General features: G+C 38.3%; 1 protein-coding gene across 1 annotated transcript; it reads right to left on the reverse strand.

Annotated features, from left to right (window-relative positions):
- Positions 1 to 1,852: 1,852 nt before the first annotated feature.
- On the reverse strand, positions 1,853 to 8,773 carry LOC138028203 (QRFP-like peptide receptor). The gene is made up of 4 exons (XM_068875652.1): positions 8,059 to 8,773; positions 6,554 to 6,889; positions 5,214 to 5,523; positions 1,853 to 2,999 (listed from the first exon to the last, which is right to left on the reverse strand). The coding sequence occupies exons 2-4, from the start codon at positions 6,865 to 6,867 to the stop codon at positions 2,697 to 2,699; spliced, it is 927 nt and encodes a 308-aa protein (XP_068731753.1). The 5' UTR covers positions 6,868 to 6,889; positions 8,059 to 8,773; the 3' UTR covers positions 1,853 to 2,696.
- Between the last annotated feature and the right edge of the window lie 8,727 nt (positions 8,774 to 17,500).

Genomic DNA, 17,500 nt, shown 5'->3' on the forward strand with positions numbered 1-17,500 from the left:
ATCAACAGCTTGTCTCCAACTTTCTGTAAGATTGACAAGAAATAACTGGGTCGAGCGCTCCTTGCGGTAGGCTCATTGCCTCTCCGTCAGTAGTTCGCATTCCGTAACACGCCTGAACACATTGTCAGATATACACGATTCCGAGATTTTACTAGGAGAAGACCAAATAAGATAAGTATTATTGATTGGGAGTGTTTTATTTGTTAAAAATGCATCTGTTGCTTATCGTAAACAAACCTGAGCCAGATAAAAATGTGTTCCAAGGAAAAATAAATGAAGAACGAAAAATAAAGGAAAAACATGAGTCCAAAGTGGACAAATACTGCGCACAGAACAGCTTTTTGATTTAAATTTCATTTTTTCTGCCAGCATCACTTCAAGGTTTCATTACTGTGAGCTGTTTAAGGCCTACCCAAACCACAAAAAAAAAAACAAAAAAAAAAAAAAAAAAAATGCGTTAAAACACATTAAAACACTTTTGGGTGGCAAAACAGTTTCCTGTTTGGTCACTTCGTTTTGTGTGGTAAAAACGTCACGGTGTTCGAACATTTTTTATTATCATCTTGGGGGAAGATTTGAAACGTATCAAGCATTTGGCGCGTTTGGACAGATGCATGAAATATGTTTGACTGGCACGCATGCGTATCTAGTCTGCGAGTTTGTTCCCATGGAAAAAGCCAGAAGAAAAAGCTTTAGTTCATCAAATTAAGAAACGCCAACAGAAGCGAAAAGAAAAGAAAACTAGTAGAAAGAGATGGAGTTGTGAGGGAACGGACCATCTCTCTGATCACTTTTCATGTTATTAGCACATGAGAATCACCACTTCCCGAACGATGGGATCGTTAAATTATTCCCTCGACTTTTTTCTCGTTGAACTCATTCCTCATAGTATTAAATAGGATTACAATAGCTGAACATGATCATACTTCATTCCATCGTGTTCATGTTTTCACCAAACATGGTCTACGATGTTTAATGAGGCAGGGACGGTCTTTTTACAGGCCAAATTCGGTTTCAGGTTGAAGCCCACAGGTGCTATACCCACCGGAAAACTACGACTAACCACCTTAAAATAGTGCTTGTTCAGTAGAAACGACTTAAGGTAGACAGCGGTATCACTGACCATCAAGACCCATGTACACTGAACTTCAGCCACGAACTGTTCCTGACAACCATTACCTTTAACCCCCATCCTCCAGATCAAGGTAAGGTGGTGTTTAGGCTGGTCGGAAAAGTTCTTGTTCTTTATCATGATGTGCGAGTGACTCATTATGTTGCAAAGGTGAAAAGAGAAGGAGAAATTTCACTCTAATTTGTTTTAATTTGTTTTTGTCAACAGCGAGTACAATGAGCTTTAAAAGTTTAAAACATGGATAACTCGACAACTGAAATAAAAAAGGAGAGGCCCGTTGAAAAAAGTTAGAAAATATGTGGCGTAATTAAAAAATTACTTATAAGGTTGGAGTGCTACAAATTCCCTTAAACTTGTGAGTGTCATACAAATGAAATCCCTCGGCCATTAGATGTATTTATTCCATTACCCGACTATTACCCGAGTATCACGGGACTGGTTAAGGGACTAGGTTTAATTGGCTGATGCACATGCGTGCTGGTGATCGATGGTACTGCTCTTATGAGTCATGCCCATTGAACGAGTGCTATTTGGAGAGGTTAGTTGTCCTGTGTCCTGTGGCCTGTTTATTTTGCCAAAATTCTCAGTATTATCAATGGAAATATCATAATACGCTATTAAAAACATTTAGTGGCGAGGAAGCTCATAAAGAAACCAGAAGGCGTATTTGATGTGAGCTCCTCAAAAATGAGATTAAACAGTAACCTAAAACTTAGAAACTATGAAAAGAAAAAGAAGGCTTTATTGGAACATATATTTAAGTATGTTTATCACGAGCAATCCACATTTTTATAACTTTTTATATTGTCATATATACTCGGGTTTCCATAATAGTAGGAAATTTGATATTTAATATAAAGCTCTAAAATACAAAGCAATGTATGGCGTTCTTTCTCAAATTGAAGCTCAATTATCTCTAAAGAATCCATGGTTACCCCAATTTTCTTTTTGGATACCAAGAGTACTTACTAATATCTACTTTCTCTGCATAGTTTTAAACCTCGCAAAAATATCCCTGCATTAGTAAGCATCACCGATAGGAAATCCGAGTATCTGGAGATGCGCAGAACGTATGCGCAATAACAATAGTAGGCACCGTCCTGAACTAAACTTAAAATTTAGAACACTCCTTTTCCACCAGACGCTTGTGAATCTTCTTGGCTGGCTTTGAACGGTCCTGCCGGGTTTCCGTTCTTAAAGGGGCTATGTCACCTTATTTTATGGTCGTTTCGTGGAAAACTTTAGTTGATCACGAGAATAGCAATGTGGAATTCCTTTACTGATAAAATTATCGTTACATCACAATCAAGATGATTCTGAGCAGAAACGACCTTTATCCAGGCGATTTGCCAGAAATTGAAAAACGTCGGGCCGATTTTTTTCAAGATTGCCCAAATGCAATTCGTTTTAATCTTGTCCATTTGTGTCCATCCATGCTTCTCTTTTCTCTTGCTGTATTTCTTTTATGTTGTTCAACAGTTTTAAGTAGTTATTGCAATGTTTCTTTCTATTTTTTGGGCATCTTGGGTGTCATGAAATTACATCATTTTGCGTGACATAGCCGTTAAAGGTGTAAAAACACCTTTAACCTCGTCGCAAATTTCATCGTAGAACATTTACATCGGAAGAGCTTCGCTACGTGCTGTCGAAACCGCGAACTGGTGAAACTATACACGACTGGATTGATGCTGGAGTTAAACATGGCCAGTAAAATGGTAATCTTGTGGTCTACGCTGTATACCATTTGATTTGGTAAAGACTGAGCCAACAAGTACATCACGAGAACTGGTATCCAGCAAATGACGTAGATTACACTAACAGCAATGACTGTGACAGTAGCCCTCTTTCTTGAAATTGTTGCTTTTTGCTGCAAAGGATAAATTAAAAGAGTTGGTCAGGAATTGTAGGGAAAATAGAACGGTTTTTCAATTGCGTGTAAAACTCATAGTCGCGACAGGTTGCTAAAGTGTCTTTAAAATGCACCATTAATTTTCGCGCGATTTTATTGGCTACTTTTCCTCACTTGGAGTAAATCACGCAATGATCCTCATGTGCGTCGATATCTTGCCCTGTGATTATTTCACTCGAAAAGAAACAAGGCTTTCCGAAAAAAAAAAAAAAAATAGTGGAAGGGTTTAAACTGTTCATCCTTATAATTTTTTACATGGAAGAAAAAACTCATTTTGTAGGGTCAAGTGATAGTGACATAGAGGACTCATCGAAGTCGCCATCAGATCAACCGGCTGGCTTTTTTACGAGCGCGTTTTGCGCGATATGAAAATGAATGGAAGGGTTATAAAATAAGTAAACCCCTTTCTGGCTTAGTGATACGTCGGCCAATGATACCGTCCATGGCTGAGAGATTGTCCTAAAAATTTCACATGTGCCCTCGAAGATTCATACTATATAGATTTAACCAAGCCTAAAAGCGGAGCACCCGGGTTATTTATAGTTATTTATCTCATTTGCGTTCGGTTGAAAACATGGGTCCTCAAAGACCTATGAAACGAGTTAACTTTTCTGGACTTAATTATTTATAGCAGAGTGGCTTAGAATATCTCATTTTATCAACGCGAAAAAGACGACCACGAAGTAGTTCGTTGCATTAAAAATCATAGCTCGTGCGCAAATGTTTATTTGTACTTTGTGAGTGCATGTCAGTTAAAATTTTGGGAATTAGTAAACGATATGAAGACGAAGCTGTCAACACTTTTTTTTATCAAAATAGACGAAAATCAACGTTTTGCCATTTCCGACAGATTTAACTATGTATTTATATACATGAATATTATTTTTTCTTGCTATTATATAGTTTCCCGTCCCCCTCCAGGAGCTCTGTCACTATATTTACCTTTTTCCCCTGATTTCGATTTATTTGTTAAGTAAAATTACATTTTACATCAATTGCAATGAAAAACACTTAAGAAGAGACATCCTGTTGCCTTAATTTCACAGATTTCAAAATCTTGATCTTTTTCTTCGCAAAACTGTAGTAAGCCACCTTAACATGTAATTGACTAATTGCTGTTCTCCGCCAAGCAATTAAAAACCACCTATTTGAATTTTTAATTAAGTATCTAAATTTGCCCTGAAGAGGACAAATGACAAATCCGAGAGTTATAAGAAAATTGCTTTCTTAGAAAAAGAATTTTACATCGAAGGCATTTTACATGTTTTCGGCATAAGATGAAAGCTCCTTGCTTGTCTTAGGTTTTTAAAGTACTTAACAAAACCTTCGGTTCAGAATGCAATAGGAACGACGGCCAAACCTATTCTTCTAAATTAATACGTTACTAATAAGGTAAGAAAAAGAATAGTTTAAAAAGGATTGTTGTACAAAACTACGGAAATTTCAGGGATCTGGGTTTTTGATTTCATAGACTGCCTTAATGCGTATATCCCACAATCGATCATACACAGAATTTCAGGCTAATTTCAGTAATCAGCTATTTTTGTGATGCAGCTGTGTTTTGCATATTGCCACTGACGAAGTGCAATACGTTAATAAGCATTTTGAATACTCGTTCACCATATTCATAATATAGGCTTTGCAATTGTAATTTATTTTTTGTTTTTTAATGAAAAGGACGTTTTCGCACTTTTGGCTTTTATATTCGCCTCTTCTTTTTGGCCCAAGTATAAAGAGATTTTTCAGTTTAGCTTATTTGCATAATATTGACTGTGCAAGAAGTAGTTGTTCAATGTTCGTTTGTATTTAACACGTGTAGCACAGTGTATCATCAGTCGAATCGAGAAAAGGTCACCCTTAAAAAAATTTATGCACTACCCTAGACTATGAGAAGTGTTTTATTTTTCTCTTGGACAATAAAACAGGTTGCCTGCGTAACTGCGGGATATTTTATCGCTGGATTTCTTAAACACGCGCGGGAAAAGAGACGGTTGGCTATGAGTGGGCCTCGAGTAGCAAGGTACGAGTGGTTTTTCATTTGCGGCATCCTTCCCGGCATAGACGCTTCGCAGATGCTCGCCTCGCAGGCTAGCGGAACGGGTAAAACAATCTCCAAAGAATTAGTGTCACCTGCCCCCTTTCCTGTCCTTATTGTATAGCTTTAACACTAACCACTGACGCAGACTGTCGCGCTGGCGTTGTTTCGAACCACAGCTGGTAAACAACTCTTGAATAAAGATAACTCATTATGCTGATGGGAATAATTCCCGCCACTGCACTCCACCCCAGGCTATAAGCAATAGGAAGGATCGCAACTGGCCAACGTTCGCCACATGTCCCCAGATCATCTCTGAACGTCACGGCCACAAAAAGAGGAGCATTCCAAAGGCAGCCTGCGAGCCAGCAACCAGAAATGATGAGTTTTAGTTTGGTTTTGGTGAGTTTGGAGCGACTAGTCAGAGGCTGAAGAACCGCATGGTATCTTCCGTGATGTAGTAGGAAGGAAATGGAAGAATCAAAATAGACATGATCAATATAACATCTTGTCTTACTCGAACAGAAGTTTAAAAACAACTAATTACATTCGTTTGGGTACGCCGATCTCTTTAATTTCCTCTCACTTGATATTGACCTATCCAAAAAGTATGAATTATGTCTCAGATATTCTCATTTCTTATTAACAGTTGTACGTAGGATTCATGAACTTCAATGAACTCGATATTACGGTTTAAATTATAATTAAAAGACCCCTTGACCTTTTTGCAGATACGGCGGCCATTTTGATTTCTATTGTTTCGAAAGACATTATGGGATTCTCAGGGGGCAAATTAATATGTATTTGCCCCCTGGGCATCCCATAATAGCTATAGGAGTTCCGAAAAAAAGAAAAGGATTATGTTGAAAAATGAGCATTCGTAGGTAGTTTGTAGCAATAAAACGAAAATCTTTGGGCTGGTAGAGCCGATGAAGGAAGTCCTCGAAGAATTGAGTTTCTGCTCTTACGCGTAATCTCTGGACCCACAATGTAACTGCACTAATTCGGAACTAGCAAGAAGATTAAGTAAATCAAGGAAAAACAGTTTCCCTTTTAACTGAGTTAGTTGATCTCCTTGTGAAATAATAGGGAGTTTAGAAACGACGACGACTACGACTTAGACAACACCACAAAGCAATAATATCATTGGTTAAAAGAACATAAATAATCGTGCTGCACGTGCAGCACGGATTTTTGCAAGTATGTTCGCGGTCCTCTGCGTAACGACGACGTGAAATCGTGAAATCACCAAATTTGAGGTTTTGACGACAACGTAAGCATGCAACAGAGCGTCTTTCATTCTCTCTTTTCACTCTGATAAGTTATATTTTCAAGTGACGTTTTCCTCGACCGTCGCCGTCATAGATCTTAAAGTCCCCAATACCTTCCTGGTGTAAACATGACAGTAACACTCCTTTACATGTTAGCTATTGTGGCTGAAAAGGTTCAGTAAACGTACAAAGGAAAGATATATCACCTTTCCACTGAAATTGCAACCAGGGTACATACTGACACAAGCGCTGCAGTCCATGCCAACGTTCCTCCAGTTATAAACTTGCATAAGAGTTTGCCTGTTGTTCCAGGGATATGCTCATACATTGGCCCAATAACAAACTGTATGGCGACGAATATCGCTACCACCATGTCAGCAATGGCTAAGTTAAGCACGAGTCGGTTCATTGCAGTTCTCATTGACTTGTTTAAAAAGAAAACTAGGATCACCAATGTGTTTCCGACGAGGTCCAACAGAACCATGAAGGAGAAAGCTATGCTGAGACCAATGTACTGCATTGATAAAGTCACGATTGTGGGACTGAAAAGAATTGTAAGTGAAAAAAGAGTTACCACATGATTTCGAACTTTACATTGAATTCAACACAAAAGCTATGCCTTTTTGACCGGTACCGGACACGAAATTAACCACCCGGTTTCTAAGACTGGTTGTAGTAGATACTGTAAGCTTGGTCTCGTTTTTTGATTAGCGCTTAATAGGGCCGTTTATACGAGAGAAAATAAGCCGCGGCTTACTCTGGCCGCGGCGTACATGCGAAAGGAACTATTTATATACGAGTATTAACTCCCAGGCCAGGATAAGCCGCGGCTTGAGAAAGCCGTGAACGTAGATTTTGTACCATTTATACGGGGTGTTCGCGTCTTATATAAGCCGCGGCGGCGGTCGGCGGCGGTCTTATAAACGGCCCTATTATGTTGTTATAACTCCTCAACCTGGTAACGCAGAGAAGACCTTCTCTCAAGGCGGTGATATTTGATTAAAATCAGGGCACCACAAGCACAAACCTTTTTATCTTTCACCTTTCCCCTTTAAGGTCGTGATAAAGTGCTAAAATTGTTATACCACCTTGCTTAAATTGGAAAAAAAATTCAAAATGGTTAATTCTTCAGTCGATGATGTTTCGCTCGCTTATCTTTTATGATACCATTGTTTTTGGGCAAATTCGCAAATAACCTTTTTTATTCTGATTTTATTAGCATATCCTCATATGCTTTTTCATGTGCAACTCCTGTATTATATTTGATGAGTCATCTTATGGAAGTCAACACCGCATACAAAATGGTTAGTTGAATATCATGTGGGCGATATGCTGCAGTCATTAATTCTTAACAATTTGTGACACCTTTAGTCTTGTTGCCAGTAAGACTCATTTAAAATTTACAGCTTATACGTATCAAGTAAGTAACTTCCTGAAGCAACAAATCAAGAACTTTTTGGCAACAACAAGCCAAATCGACAGCACCAATGTAGAAGAAGAAAATTTGGCTTGGACAATGAACACAAAATCTATGACGGCTAAAATGAACACAAAACTACTATTAATTGGCACGTGCACTCCTAACAGCTGCATGGACAACCACACGATCATTGACGGAAACTGATTATGAGCAAGAAAGAAGCACTGAATCGAAATAAGTAATAAAAACGGAAACCATGGTGTCCATAGAACTGACATTGACAGAACTTACTCAGTTGGGTCTCCGGGATGTGGAATCACCTCATGTCTTGCTGCTGGAATGAACTGCCACAATGGATTGATGCATGCGAGATATGCAATGATACAGAGATTGTCTCTTGTTTACAGTACAGGAAATAAATACTTTTCCATATTCGACCGATATTGGGATTCTCAAAATTGGAAAGCACGCGGCTGGCCGTGAAAAGAGTCAATCTGAGCCGAAAACAACTAGGTATTTGAAGAGAGTGGTGCCTTGGAAACTGTGAAAAAATATATTGGTCACGGATTCTCAGTCGATTGTAGAGCGTAAAAGGTTGACATCCAATTGTAGGAGGAATCGATCTTTTCCTAATGAATAATACTAAATATCTGAATTGCTACTTTTTCTTAGTGAATGCGCATGCGTAAGGCGCTTCTATCCTAATCTTTCTCTACGGTAAACGATGGCATATATTTTTGTTTTCTTTCCGGCCGTCTCATTTCGATTTGATTTCTTTGCTTGGAGGAAACTCGCCTAATGCACCTGGTTTAAAAATTATTATCTTTTGTTTCAACGGATAAGTTATAAAATAAATATAACAAGGACTGTGAAATCTCAACTACTTAGTACAAAAATGGCCAGATTACTTCCCAGCGTAAATTAAAAAACACTGTTCTTCAGCTGGTTCTTGTTAGCGATGAATCGAGTATGCTGGCTTTTTGGTTAGCATTATATTAAAAGGCTATCTGAAAGGTCGAAACAGAGTTATAAATAATGAACCTGATAAGCTGCCAATGGAAAATAAACAATGGCAGCTGAAAAAAGAGACGAAAATTCGAAATCAACTTTGCTTTAAAGTGCCAAGTTTTTATTGACGTTTCTTTGCACTATCCGAAATCAACTTTGCATTAAAGTGCCCGGCCAGTTTTTATTGCACCATCAGTATCACAGACCTGTATGAGTGTCATCGCCAATGACCTTACAGGTCACAGATATTGTAATTGGGATGCGTTTTTATTCTCCAAACCTGTTTAAATACTCCTATTCTGTTCTATTCTCATTCAAATGTGTTGGTACTATCTCGCAGAGGTCCACTGAGTTCGATCTGAAAAATGTCGGGCAGCAAAATCCTTCCCCACCACTATTTAACAAATTTGATAGGAAAGCTTCATGTTTTAAAAAAATAGAATTTGAAATTTAGGTTTGAGCGACAAAAATTGACATTTCTTCTGCTTACGTGCAGTAGTTATGACTACGACGACTCGACGGTAAATTATAAATTGGGTTGGTGAAGCATTCTATTGTGCGCCTGCACCTGCCTTTTCATAGGCTTTTGACAAGATGAATTGAATTAATGTCTGGATTTTCGTGATTTTCTACTACTTCGGATAGTTTTTGTTTCCTCATATCAGGTGTTGTCTGTTCCTAGATTTAATTGCAGGTATTTGTTTTTTTCTGTGTATGCCTGAGTCCTTCATGCCCCTGCGTGATGCAAGGTGAAAATAACTTGAATCAGATAACATCTTATGGCATGGGTAAGAAAACAAGAAATGGAAACCTTTTTCAGTTTTGATAAGGCTGTTGCTTGGCAACGAGTGCAAGGTTAACTGAAAGATCAGAGTCCCAGCCAGGATTGGAACCCACCACCTCCAGATTACAGGTTGGTTGCTCTACCCATCGAGGTATGAGAATGCCTGGGGACCCTGATTGTTTATCTTGGTTCTCGATTAGACAAGTCACGGAGAAAGTCACGTGTAAATGCTACCACAATTGGTAGAATTGCATTTACACATTTGAGGCGCATAATATGATTATAACGCTGGGATTCGAACTGAAGATTGCAAAACACATTAACGTAGCATGCCTTCGTCTTGAACCACGTTGTCAGCTGAAGTACTTGAGATTCTGCTATTTGATTGAAACCGCACCCATCATAGACATCATAGCGCCAATTAAATGAAGTACGCAACTGTGATTTCGTTACTTTGAAACGGAGGGGTGGGAAGCAACTAAGTTAGGGGGTAAGTAAGTTGGGATTTATATGTCCCAACAATTCCCCTATATTGGGATTTACATGTCCCAGTAATTCCCCTATATTGGGATTTATACGTCCCAATTATTCCCCTATATTGGGATTCATGCATCCCAAACATTGCCCTACATTGGGATTTACATGTCCCAGTAATACCCTTATATTGGGATTTACATTTCCCAATAATTTCCCCTGTTATCGAGAGATTCCTGTCACAATAATTTCCCTTTCTTGACCCAGCAATTTCCTTCAAATGGGGTTTCTTTTCCTGATAAACAGCTCCCTTTTATGGTTTTCATTTGAAAATACTTTTTGCCCCCAAAACATAAAGATTAGCATGTAATTTGACCATGAACAATTTTCTTCAATGATGCATGGCTCAATAATTGCCTGTTCACCATGGGAATCATAACATAACCTCGAATGCAACTGTTCATTTTCAGCCCATTGACAACTGCTCTGCTATATAGTAAATGAGAAACACAAATCTGTGACAATAAAACAATTTAATAAACAGTATTAATAACCACTAAGGGTGTACATTAGTATTTATCTTTAGACTAGAATAATTAAATAACATGCATTAAACTTGGATTTAAGAGTGGTTTGAGAAGTTTACAACAGCATTTACTGGTAATATCGGTGGGTCTAATTTGCAGGTCGCGGGTTGCAGGTCATTTTTTCACCAATACAGAAAGTATCCTAAACATTCATAAAAGCTAACCTTAGGCCTAATTAGGCCTAAACAAAAGTTTTTAGGCCTAAGGTTAGCTTTTAAGAATGTTTAGGACCTTTTCTGTATTGGTGAAACAATGACCTGCAACCCGCGACCTGCAAATTAGACCTGCCGCGGTAATATTAATAATGCTATCCTCGTATAAATGTTTTGTTTCCAGTGTTGCTCAACCTCTCTGAAATAGGGTAACAAAATTTGTCCAAGGAAGGATTACGTTTTTTTTGCAAACGTTGGCTGTGTAGCACTTATATGAGAATAGACTTAACTGATTGGAGTGTAATGTGAAGTGCCAGCCTTCTATCCCATGTGAACCATGTCAGCGTTGTGTGGGCCCATTTCCATTAGTAGGGCTAACGCTGACATGGTTCATATGGGGTAGAAGGGCACTTCACTTCACATTGCACTTCACATTGCACTCTATAAACATTGCACTCTACAAACATTGCACTCCATAAACAAAATTTGTCAGTTGGTTTTCCAAAAGGCATAAATGTAACTATGACAGCCCATTATTTGGGCTGTGTCTTTAAAATGCAAACAATGCATTTTACACTTGGAAACACTTAATATAAGCTAAAGGCAATGGATCAGAAAATGTTTCTGTTCTTTTTGGGAAAATTGGTTGAGTTGTTTGATAAGAACTTCAAATAATTAATGTGGGGAAATACTCCCAAATAGTTCACATCCTTGCAAAATAAATCTGGGACTTCCTAGGAATTCCTGGAAATTTCATAGGAACAGAATTGTGAATTTTCACAGGAAATTCAGACTTGGAATAATTCCAAGCTGTGCATCAATTAGATTAAAATTTCTTGGAATAAGTAATAAAAACTTGGAATTAGACAGAAATTTTGGACATTACAAGTGCTGAAACTTTCTTGAACGAGTAAACAAAATTATAGTTTCTAACGAAACTGTGGTACTGCGTTGGTGGGAGAGTGAAACATGAAAATTTTCATGTTTCTTGAACGAGGTCAGAAAAATCAAGAATTGACCTGAAATAACTGAGAAGTAGAAATGCACATGTGGAAGAAACAAGGTTATAGTGACCTGCTCCTGTAAAATGATATTCCAACCAGCAAATCAGAAATGTGCTGGACACCATTCCAGTGAAGCTAACAGTTACCATCATGACTCACAAAAAATTAGAATACAAAATAATTGCTTTCAAAGCAGTTACCTGCAGGTCAAAATCTTTGGATTGGGTTCTTGTTTTAAATTTAAAATACAAAAAGGGCTTTTTAAGATTTCAGATAAACCACAGAACCATAACAAGTCTGCAAAGAGTCATCCTTAAATACATCAAACCATAAACGGTCGGGGAAACAGAATTGGCTGCTAAGCATTTTTCTCTGCTGTAAAGGACCTTTTCCTGCTGTCCCGTCAAAGAATTTCTTCAGGAAGTGTATCTTCCTCTTTCATGGTAACTAAAATACAAATATATGCGTGTAAATGGTCCGTGTACCTTCCGTCCATTTAATTTTCATCAAAATAGAAAATTGAAAATTAGGAATGACAAATTTCGATTTTCAATTTTTGATATTCAGAAAAACAGAAACCATGGGTGAATTCTTAATTCTCCTTTGTTTTGGCCTTTCACATTAACATGATTAAGCGACAAAGCTCTATCTTAGTATAGATTTCCTTTGCTTCAAATTTAATGAAAATAGAAATACCGGACAAGATTTGCTAAAATCTCTTAAAGAAACGAACATGCAAAAACCAGTTCCAAAACTGAAACTCAATTTTTGATTTCCGCAAATACGAAAATCAAAAATTGAAAAACGAGACGAAATATGTGTGAGGGGAGGGGACGGCAATACCGGAAGTGGAAAAACCAAGATGGCGGCAAGACGGTCGACGATGCATGCATAGCGTGGAGAAAATGTAGGTGGAAAACTGCAGCGACGTTTCTGCACAACCTTCCACATTATTGTTCGTACATTTTTTGTTTGCGTCTTTTGGCCTGATTTCACAGGAGCCTTGCTGTATTAAAATTAGAGTGTTTACTTCGCAGTTTGTGCCTTACAATGAATTTGCCTGAACTAATTGCACTGCATCCCCTGGTTCATTTGTGTCGTGGGATAGTAAAATTCTTCTTGAAGACCTGGCCGAAACAGCTCATAACGACCGTGCTGAGTAGACTCGCACATATCATTCGGCCAACACATTGATTATTATTTCTGCTACCAAGCATTACTGTTTCGACTTGTTCTTCCTGTTCAGCATAAAGAAATGACTGAATGCTTTTGATGGAACGGGCTGGCGAAATTGTCCTCGGTCACCCCTTCCTGTTTCATTAATTAGACGAAATAACAAAATCTGACACTTTCAATCAATTTTATTTTCTTGAAAACAGGAACTACAATGCTTGATGCCATTCTCACTAAGCCATTCTGATGCATTTCGTGTGAGCTGTTGTAAGTCGGGCCCCGGTTGTTCAAAAGGTGTATAGCGTTATCTAACGGATAAATCACTATCAATTGGATAGCGCACTACTGGTTTCGCTATGACTTATCCACTGGATAGTGATTTATCGGGCGGATAGCGCTATCCTTCGTTTGAACAACTGGGGCCAGGGGCCGTTTCTCGAAAGTCCCGAAACTTTACGGGCTGTTTTCGGGCCCCTGGGGCCGTTTCTTACAAGTCCCGAAAACTTTTCGGGCCCGAAAAGCCATTTGTGAAACTGTCAACCGCTTGTTCTGGAAAGCCGATCTCTTGCCATATTTTCAAGGTGGCAAAAAGTAAAATAACTGTTAAATTTGACGACTTAAATCCTCTCCGTTCTTGAGATACAAACGGAATTGTGACATCCGAAAATGGCCCGTAAAGTTTCGGGACTTTCGAGAAACGGGCCCCTGGCCCCAGTTGTTCAAACGAAAGATAGCGCTATCCGCCCGATAAATCACTATCCAGTGGATAAGTCATAGCGAAACCAGTAGTGCGCTATCCAATGGATAGTGATTTATCCGTTAGATAACGCTATACACCTTTTGAACAACCGGGGCCCGACTTACAACAGCTCACACGAAATGCATCAGAATGGCTTAGTGAGAATGGCATCAAGCATTGTAGTTCCTGTTTTCAAGAAAATAAAATTGATTGAAAGTGTCAGATTTTGTTATTTCGTCTAATTAATGAAACAGGAAGGGGTGACCGAGGACAATTTCGCCAGCCCGTTCCATCAAAAGCATTCAGTCATTTCTTTATGCTGAACAGGAAGAACAAGTCGAAACAGTAATGCTTGGTAGCAGAAATAATAATCAATGTGTTGGCCGAATGATATGTGCGAGTCTACTCAGCACGGTCGTTATGAGCTGTTTCGGCCAGGTCTTCAAGAAGAATTTTACTATCCCACGACACAAATGAACCAGGGGATGCAGTGCAATTAGTTCAGGCAAATTCATTGTAAGGCACAAACTGCGAAGTAAACACTCTAATTTTAATACAGCAAGGCTCCTGTGAAATCAGGCCAAAAGACGCAAACAAAAAATGTACGAACAATAATGTGGAAGGTTGTGCAGAAACGTCGCTGCAGTTTTCCACCTACATTTTCTCCACGCTATGCATGCATCGTCGACCGTCTTGCCGCCATCTTGGTTTTTCCACTTCCGGTATTGCCGTCCCCTCCCCTCACACATATTTCGTCCCGTTTTTCAATTTTTGATTTTCGTATTTGCGGAAATCAAAAATTGAGTTTCAGTTTTGGAACTGGTTTTTGCATGTTCGTTTCTTTAAGAGATTTTAGCAAATCTTGTCCGGTATTTCTATTTTCATTAAATTTGTCGCTTAATCATGTTAATGTGATAGGCCAAAACAAAGGAGAATTCAGAATTCACCCATGATTTCTGTTTTTCTAAATATCAAAAATTGAAAATCGAAATTTGTCATTCCTAATTTTCAATTTTCTATTTTGATGAAAATTAAATGGACGGAAGGTACACGGACCGTAAATACTTCAATGATGCAAGTCAAGATTCCTCTAAATTCGTGATCATTTCAATCAATTACAGTTAAAGTGTGTGAAGTGTAGACTCAAATTTAGCTCTCTTTTCTTACAAACGTCAATAATACCTAGTTTTCTCAGGCATTTATGATTCTGCATTGAAAAGAGACAGCATTTACCAGAACGAATCATTTGTCAATCGTATACATCAATTAATTCGCCGTATGAGCACTTTTATACAAAATGGTTTACTTCACCATTTGATCCAAAACTTCATTTTTCTTGTTAAAAGGTTTACCAATTATTGCAGGGTTATAGCATTTAAAAAGCCAAATTAAGTATCCTCGCCAGAAAAATTGACTTGAAGGTACTCTACATGTAAATTGTCATTTTGAAGACAATAAGGCATCAAATCAAATGTTATTCGCCTATAGTTAACGCTTACCTTTTTACTTGAGTTCTTGCAAGCATTTCCCTGCCTTGGATCAGCATTTAAAGAGTAAAACAAACAAAAAATCATCACAAATTTGTGAGCGTTGATACAAACGTTAATAAAGCCGCCGATTACCGCCAAAATCGTTAAGAGCTTGCCGTGGAGACTGCTGGCCAAAATGAAAACGGCTCACTAGTTCCAGTCTTCTCTCTCACTCGTTATTCAAGATGGCGTTGGAAACATTGAAGAAAAATGAACAAGATTCCGAGTGAAGTCCTCCAATTAACCCTCAAACAAAGTGGGAAAGATAGCAGTACAGTATTCATTGAGTGGATAAAGTGCTGACATGGAGTGTGTAATTCTTAACATTGATGCTTCATGTTTCTTTTGGAACAAGGCCGGTCAAACGTGGAGGATATTTCTATAATCTATAGAATCATCATAATAAAGGCTTTTATTTTCATTTATCTGTGTTACACTATTGGGAATTAAATTGGGGAAATAATCCCTTATTATTTACAATTTTGGGAATAACTTGGGGGAATGTGTCCACATTATTCACAATTCTGGGAATAACTTGGGTAAAGTGGTTCCTATATCATTCACAATACTGGGAATAACTTGGGAAACGTGTCCATATTATTCACAATTCTGGGAATAACTTGGATAAATGTTCCCATACTAATCACAATTCTGGGAATAATTTGGGTGAAGGTTTCTATATCATTCACAATGCTGGGAATAACTTGTGAAATGTGTCCATATTATTCACAATTCTGGGAATAACTTGGATAAATGTTCCCATACTAATCACAATTCAGGGAATAACTTGGGTAACGGTTTCTATATCACTCCCAATGCTGGGAATAACTTGGGAAATTTGTCCATATTATTCACAGTTCTGGGAATAACTTGGATAAATGTTCCCATATTAATCACAATTCTGGGAATAACTTGGGGAAATGTTCCCCCATAATTCACAATATTAGGAATAAATTGGGAACTTTTCCCATATTGTTCCCAGCTTTGGGTATAACTCGGGAAAACGTTCACAGCATATTCCCAATATTGGGATGTAAAAGAAAAGTAGACGTTCTTTCCCAATAAAAACCCAAAATTTCCCCCAAAAGTAATTTCTTGTCCCAATTTTTTCCCATGAGTGGTAAAGTTTCCCATTTAATTCCCAAATGGGAATCTCGAAAAGTTTCCTGTGAATTGCTGACGTTTCTAGCGTTAGCCCTTCTCCGAGTCAATTAAGTTTCGAACATATCCGCGTTTACAAGAGCAACAAAGGGTGCTATCTATACAAAAATTTGGTTTTATCAACGGAGTTGATAATGTAAATTGGGGCTAACGCTCGAAAGGACTAGGGCTAACGCTTGAAACGAGCGAAAGAGCGAAGGGCTAACGCTCGAAACGTCAGCTTTTGGAATCTCTGTACGGTGGTCAATTTACATTATCAACTCCATTGATAAAACCAAATTTTTGTAATATTGCTCCATAAAGCTAATTAAAATCTGAAATCATTGAGGGTACATTATCGCTAACTGTTTTGTAAAATAGTTCAACGATACTCCATAACCACTTCTGATAATGTATGCCATGGTAAATTAAAAATTAGCCTTCCTGCACGAGAGTGTAGAGCTTGTGGGGATTGAGTGTAGTCCATGTTATTAGAGTTTCTCCAGATAAAGATGCCATACGTCACAGAAGGGAGAATTACCTTAAAATATAGGTCGAGAAGAGATTTTTTTTATTTAACAGAGAGCACCTTTTCAATAAGTTCAATTTAGAAACAAAGTTGTTCTTTAATTTCATAAGATGTTTGTACCAAGTAAGGGTTCGGTCTATAGTAATACCCAGCAGCCTTGCGTGACATACCCATGCAACGTTAACGTTACCAATGGTAATCAAAGGGCATGGACCAGTGAAGGATCCCCGGTACAACAACATTGCTTCTCATTTTGAAGGGTGCGGTGTTAACGAGTTAGTGATGCACCATTTAATAAGCTCGTCCAGTGCATTGTTTATTAGGTTATATATACATGCTTCATCAACAGTGATCCGATGCAGTAAACCGTGGTATATTCAGCATAACGGTAGAGATTTTCTGACGTCACAGCATCCGGCATATGACTGGTGCACAAACTGAACAGACATGGATCTAACAAAAGATCTCTGTGGGATGCCGCAAGTCACATTTAGCTCTTCCGACTGAGTGAAATTCACAACCGTAACCTGTGTCCGGTGATTCAGATAGTCTGTAAGCCAAGAAAGAAGGCTACCCTCGATTCCAAATTTGATCTTCAATTTTTGCAAAAGGAT

The sequence above is a fragment of the Montipora capricornis genome, chromosome 2, assembly GCF_036669925.1.
Source record: "Montipora capricornis isolate CH-2021 chromosome 2, ASM3666992v2, whole genome shotgun sequence".
Lineage (NCBI taxonomy): Eukaryota > Metazoa > Cnidaria > Anthozoa > Scleractinia > Acroporidae > Montipora > Montipora capricornis.